Here is a 7,550-nt window from a genome sequence, read left to right on the forward strand (position 1 = left end):
TCAATTAATTCTTGGAATATTTTTGATATTATTTTAATCGAGTAAAACTTTCCAGAAATAAGTTTAGATTTCGTTGTTTGAACTGGATGTTTTTGAATTATTTCTAATGAATCATTAATATGATATTGAATTGTTTCTATATCATCTATTTGGCATACGGTGTGTTTACATTTACTAACAAAAGAATATAATGAAAAATCACTAAATTCTTTCTTTTCTATAAAATGATTTTGAATTTTACGAAGATCTCTTAAAATTTGTTCATTTCGACTTTTCACATTTGAAAAGTTAATTTTTGATAATAATTCTTGTTCTGGTTCTTTAGCAAAATTATTTATCATTTGATCTTGAAATTCTTGTTTTTTATGTAAATCAATATATGAATTCCAATATACTTTCATTGATTGACAAACAGGCTGATAAATATTTTTTGCTATATTATCTTTATAATCTTTTTGATGCTTAATGAAGTTAAGTATAGTAAATCGTAATGTTCTTCCAGTAAACTCTATATCACCTGCAAATGAATCATGATCAGTTTCACTTTCTTTTTTAGCAAGCGCATGCATAAGTGCCATTCTTGCACCTATTTCTATAGAAAGCTTATTTGGATATGAATTCTTGATTAAAGATCCAAATAATATTTGTGCTGAATATTCTACACTAGAATCAATTGGTGGAAGTGTAAATGAAACGCATTTATTCAAGAATGATTGATCTATAGTTTTGTTTTCATTTGTTGAAGTTGGATTATATGTAACAATTAGACGAAAATCATTATGAATTGTACCATTTCTCTTTGAATAATAATATTCTTGGCCTCGTTCATATAAATTAAGTTCTGGTTCATCACCACAAAGTGAAGATATTTTTTCTGCAATTTCAGGTGGAGCTGACTCTATACCATCAATTAAAACCATTTCTCCTTTTTTAATTGCTTTAATTATTGTTGATTCAACATGATGAAATCTATTTGCTGGTTGAATTAAATCTTTAATTGCATTTTCAGTATCTATTAAAATTTTAAGTTTGTCTTGGTCGAGTTTTGTATGATTTGACTTGAATTTTTCTATTTCTACAAGAAGATCTTTGAAATCTTTTGGTTTCCATTCATTTGAATTATTAATATTAATATCAATTTTAAGGTCTTTAAATGCTTTAACTTTAAGTTTTGCTAATGCTTCCTTTATAGAATGAAAATCTTCATTAGATATTGAATTATCAAGAATTGACTGACCTGTTAGAATAGAAATTCCTGTATCTGCATTCATTTGAAATACATTAAGTTTTCTGCCAATCATTTTAGCAAATAATCGAATTATATGCGATTTACCTGATGCAGTATTTCCTTGTATTACACATCCACGATTTGCAAGATAAGAACAAGCCAAAAATAATAAACAATGCTTTTCGGGAAGAGTTAGACATCCTATAATTGATTCTATTTCTTTTACATTTATTTCTTTAGGATTAATAGGCAAAACAAGTGGTTTACTATCTTGACTATCTTTTGATAAACGAATATTTAATTGTTTAGAAGGTATATCATATATAAAATCTGGATTATACTTGAACTTCATATCAATCATATTAAGTTCAGATAAAACTTTTTGTATAAATTCTTCTTGAGTAAAACGATATGCAAATAACATTTGAGATATAATATCTTCATCAAAAATACCATAAGTTACCTCCCTAAATAGAATGTATTTTGTAATATCATTTAATGCCATATTTTGATTTATATTTGAATCATTACAAATTTTATTAGTCTTGAAGTAATGTTCTAAAAATGGTAATTGTTCATTATTAAATGGTAAATGTTCAAATTGTTTTTTGACAATACTATTTACATCTTCATTGTGTGGATCAAATACGATATGATAAATTGACGAAAACATTAATGAAGTCGGTAAAAGATCACGATTATAAAATCCATTTTGTGGGTTAAATATAGCAACAAGATTCATTTTACCTTTTTCTAATGTTGACCCATTAGGTAATAAAACATCTTTTTGACTAGAATCAAAAATACTAATCATTACTTCTAAAACAGCAGGTGATGCATTATTAATATTATGAAATACAATTATTGATTTTGATTGATTGGATTTAATTGCTTTAACAAGTTTAGTTTCAATCATATTAACAAGAATATTATTATTTTTATCTCTTTCAATTGTAATTTTACCTAAAAGATCATCAACTTTTGTTGATTGAGTTATAATGATATTTACTACTTCATATCCTAAAACTTTTGCAATATAATTAATTGCTGTTTGTTTGCCTTGTCCTGGCTTACCTTCAAATATTACAGGTGTATGTGTAATTAAACCTAAGTGAAGAACATCAACCATTTCTGTAAACTTACCTGTGAATGCAATTTTTGGATTTTCTTTATATTCATTCGTTGTTTCTATAAATAATCCAGTAATATTTGATGTATATCCGTGATAACCATTTATATTATCAATTTTGAGTGGATCTTGATTAAAGTTTTGTAATGTTGTTGGTATATTAATATCTAAATCTTGAACAATATTTATAAGTTTATTTCTATTTGTTTGGCTTTCAAGTAAACCAGAGCATAAACGATACATAATTAAGCCAAGATTAAGTTTTATTTGTGTTCTTATTTCTTGTGAAATAGAAAATCGAGTTAAAACACTTAACATTTCAATTGTTTTAAGCATTTGTGGGAACTTAAATTGTTTCTTTAATTTTTTATTAACTTCATATGAAAACTTTTGAAGTAAATCAATTTCAGCATCTGAACAGTTTAATTTCTTTATTTTGATATAATTTTGAAGAACAATTGTTCGTTCATCTGATTTATATTCAGGTATAGCTATAACAGTAAAACGAGATAAAACTGCTTCTGACAATTTCGATGGGGAATTTGCTGAACATGTTGCAATAACTCTAAAGCTTGGGAAATCTGTTAATTCTTTATTATCTTCTGGTGTAAATGTATTATGTATATCTTCATTTAATGTTAAACTATGTTTACCTGAAAATAATTCATTAAATCTCTCTAAAACTATTGTTGGAAGATTTGATAAATTCTTTAAAATTAATGATTTCCTTTCAAGTATTGCAGATAAAAATAATCCTGGCCTAAATTCAAGAATAATATTTGATATAACGCAATTATTTTTGCTTTCATCTTCAAATAGTTTTTCTACGAAATGTTCGACTGCATGAGAAAATGATTCGGGAATTCTATTTCTTCTTTCTTTGGTTCTATTTACTAATTCTTCTTTTGTAAGTGTTTTATTTTTTAATTTTTCAAGTAGTTCTATATAATCATTAAAACCACAAATTTTACATATATAATCGAGATAAAATATTTTTGCTTCTGAAACTGTAAAGAAACTTGATGAGCCTAATAATTGTGAAACTGTTGATTCTTGATTTAATGTGATAACTTTTGCATTTCTTTGGAATTTTTGAGCTAAAAATGTCTTAAATCCTGAATTACCCATTAATAAAATTGGTTCTGATGAATCAGCTAATAATAATTGAAATGCACTATTTAAAAAAGAGTGAAGCTTTGGAGAAATTTCATCATTTATTTGAAATGGAAACATGTTAATAGAAATTCCGATATTTCCTTTCATTATATATGATTTATCAATTACTGGGTTTGCTAAATAACAATTCTTTAATTCTTCTTCTTTATCTTCTTCAAGTTTAAATACTTTAACAATTAATTTAACAACTTTATTAAGAATTTCACTAATATCATTTTCATTAACAGATGATAATGTATAAAAAAGTACTTGGTGATAAAATTTAATCCCAAGATAATTTAAAGAGTTCAAATCTTGATGATGCATCCGAATAAATAATTTTGTAATATCTCTAAGTGACCATTGTGGAAGAATTCTATTTTCTAATTTATTTAATTCGATCATATATTTACCAATTTGTTCAGCATTTGTCTCATTAATAATTGTCATTTGTACACCACCTTTATAACAATTCTTAGCTATATCAACACATATTTTTGAAATATCTTCTTCTGTTTGTTCCGGATAATTAAAATATCTAAATCTTGATGAAATTGAATCAGGAATTGCATTACGTCCAATTGTACCAAGTTCATTTTGACATGCTATGAAAAAGAAATTATCATTAACATGAATCGATTCTCCAACACCAGGAATAAATATTGTTCCACCTAAACATGGTTCTAATGCAGGTGCTAAAGTTTTCATACAACTTGCTGTTGATAAATTCATTTCATCTGCAATAAAAGTTAACCCATCTTTCATTGAATTTGTTAAAGTTCCATTATGAAAATAAACTTTCCCGTTTTTGATTGTAGGTGTTCCATAAAAATGATTAGGCTTTGTTCCAGAATGAAATGAATGCATTTGAAAATGAACACTAACATTTTCATTAACTGGACGAATTGATGCAAATGCTCTAGCTGCAGATGTTTTTCCAGCACCTGTTGGACCATAAACACAGATTGGTAATCCTATGATTGATGCAGCATATATTTTAGCCATGAACTCACAAAGAGGTGGTGAATCTTTATAAAAGAATTGATTATCATATGTTTCAGATATGTAATATGAATCTCTATTTAATAAATTTAGTAAATTATTTTGAATTATTTTATTTGGTTTAAAGTTTTCATTTGATTTTAACATATTAATTGCAAATTCGACAATATCTTGTGATTGAACATTATTTGGTAATATGTTGGAATATTTTACGATAGCTTTACAAAAGAATGCAAGCCAATACATTGACATTGGAGATTTTGTATAGCCATTGTATACTTGATCAATTATTTCATTATTTATTTCAAATTGATTTTGATCATTTTCGTCTTGATCATAATTCATATATTCATTTGTTTCATTTGAAGCATTTTCTTCTTCTTCTTCCTCTTTATCAAAAAAGGTTTCTTCTTGATAAAAATCATCTTGATTATTTTCATCATTTTCATTATTTTCATCATGAAAAATATCATTTTCATCATCATTTTCTTCAATATGAACATAATTTTCTTGTTCATTTGTATCTTTTTTGATTTTTTGGAGTTTATTATACCTTATCATTAAAATTTTAATTAATTCTTTGATATCTTCTTCTTTTAATTCATTTAATTGATTTTCAAGTACTATTACATCAAATCTATTTAAGAATGCAGGCGAAATTAAATGTATTTTATCAATATTGCAAGTGCATAAAAGTCTGAAATTTTTATCAATTGGAATTTGACTTTGTTGAGGATTTTCAGGAATATCAAACATTTTTTGTTCGCCATCATATTTTTGATCAAGAAGACTATTTAATCTTTCTGTAACAGTTGCTGGTGCTTCATCAATTGAATCAAGTACTGCACATTTACCATCTTGAATTGCTTTTGTAAGGAATCCTGGTTTCCATTGAATTAATTCTTGATCAGTATCTGTATTTGGCTTTTGTTTTCCGATTAAATCGGAACACTTTGTTTCTTCTGTACAAATACAAAAGAATTCTTCTTCTTTGTTCTGATTTTTATGTTTCTTATCATACCATTCTGAAACCCATTTTGCTAATTGAGTTTTACCGCAACCTTTTAGGCCAGTAAGAATTACATGGCGATTATTATTAAATGAAAATATAATTGATTTTAATTCTATTGATAATGATTCATTATGAAAACATTCAGGAAAATCATTTGGATAAATAAATTCATTATTTTGCTTTTGATTTAATAAAGGATAATTTCGAAGTGTCTCTTTAAGTTTTTCTCGAAGTTGTTTCTTATATCTAGCACCATAAATTGTCATAATGGTGTCATATATATCTGCACCATCTGCAAGAGCTCTAACAGTTGCTGCAATTTCTCTAACTGTAAAACAGAAAATATCTTCTGCAATTTCTGGTTTTTGAGACCATTCCATATGGAATTTAACAAGTTGCAAAATAACATCATTATTATTGTAGCCAAATCTTTGTGCTAATCCTTGGCCAATTTTTAAAAGTTCTACTTCAGTAAATTGTGGGAAATTAATTATTTGGAATCTTGACAAAAACTTAATACCTAAATCTTGTCTTTTGTTAGCAAATAATCCTTTATTTGGATTTTGTGTTGCTATAAGTCTAAATTCAGGATGCATTTTAATTGCTTTTAATGGCATTCCAGGAATTTCTACACTAATTACACCACTATCAAGTGCTTCTTCAATACATTGTAATACTGAAGGTGAAGCTAAATTAATTTCATCTAATAATAAACATTTTCCTTGAGAAAATGCTTGTAAAAATGGTCCTGGCTTAACTATAATACCTGCCCATGAATTGGTTTCACCTACATATCTACCTAATAAATCACAAGTCTTTGTTTCTGAGCTTAAATTAAATCGTATTAATTCCTTCTCCATTAATTTACATACAACTTCAGCACTAAGTGTTTTAGATGTACCTGTTGGACCTTCAAGTAAAACTGGAATTCCTACTGATAAACAATCATAAAGTTTTGATAATCTTTCATTAGCACCTTCAGTAAAAATGAAATTCCTTTTTATAAGTTCTCCTTCATCAAAATTAAGTTGAGTTGAAACATTTGCTTTTTCTTTGATTTTTGCAACAATTTGATTGAAATCAATGTTTTCATTATCATTAAAGTAATTATCATTATGCAAACTTATGATTTCTTCTTTTTTCTCAACTATAGTTTCTGCTGGTAAAATTTGCGCTTTATCACTTTCTGATTCAGAATTTTCATCTGAGTCACTTACAGGTTCTAGTAAATACGACTTTGCTGCTTCACTTCCTTCTTGCGCTGCTTTTTGGATATATTTCATTCCTTCTACCTCACTTTTTGGTGTTGGATTTTCTTCATAACGCTTAATCCCATATAGAAATGTATCATCCGCATTTGTAAATTCATTTTTTTCTTCTAATTTTTCAGAAATCATTAATTTGTATTCAGTAAATGTTGGAATAATTGAATCTTCAGATGTATCATCAAGCTCTGAAAAGATTTTAATGATCTCTGCAAAAGATGGACGTTTTTCTGGTGCTGTATCCAAACATTGAATTATCAGAGGACGTATTTCATCTTGTAAAGATGATGGAATAAATGGTTTTGTATTATTCACAATAGCTTTATATAAATCTTCATTTTTTAGTCCGTTAGGAGAGAAAACGTCATAATTTGAGGTATAAAGTTGTAACATTAAGATACCAAATGAATATACATCAGACTTTTGAGTAAATGCCTTCTGATTAAGTACTTCTGGTGCCATATAAATAATCGTATTGGTGTTATCATTTTGAAAATCAATAGGATAGATTTTATAGAACATAAAATCTGAAATAATTGGCCTGAAGTCCTCAGTAATAAATATGTTAAACGAAGTTAATCTTCCATGAATAATATTATTTTGATGCAAGGAATTCATAAAAGAAGCAATATCCTTCAGTATCATGAAATTAGGAGACCATGTTTCTTGAACATCTGCATCCTGTAAAGTTCTCAAGAAAATATATAAGGATCTATTCTCATAATATGGTAAAATGAATCCACCTGGATTTAATGCATT

The 7,550-nt window shown here is 26.8% G+C and overlaps 1 protein-coding gene across 1 annotated transcript; it reads right to left on the reverse strand.

Annotated features, from left to right (window-relative positions):
- Window positions 1–2,838: 2,838 nt before the first annotated feature.
- Window positions 2,839–7,253, reverse strand: GO595_007283 (Dynein heavy chain, cytoplasmic; the record flags this gene model as incomplete). Its single annotated transcript, XM_067920730.1, has 2 exons — window positions 2,839–2,902; window positions 3,874–7,253. 2 exons carry the CDS (start codon window positions 7,251–7,253, stop codon window positions 2,839–2,841), a joined length of 3,444 nt encoding a protein of 1,147 aa, XP_067772802.1.
- Between the last annotated feature and the right edge of the window lie 297 nt (window positions 7,254–7,550).

Source organism: Histomonas meleagridis (genome assembly GCF_020186115.1).
Source record: "Histomonas meleagridis strain 2922-C6/04-10x chromosome Unknown contig_51, whole genome shotgun sequence".
Classification (NCBI taxonomy): Eukaryota; Parabasalia; order Tritrichomonadida; family Dientamoebidae; genus Histomonas; species Histomonas meleagridis.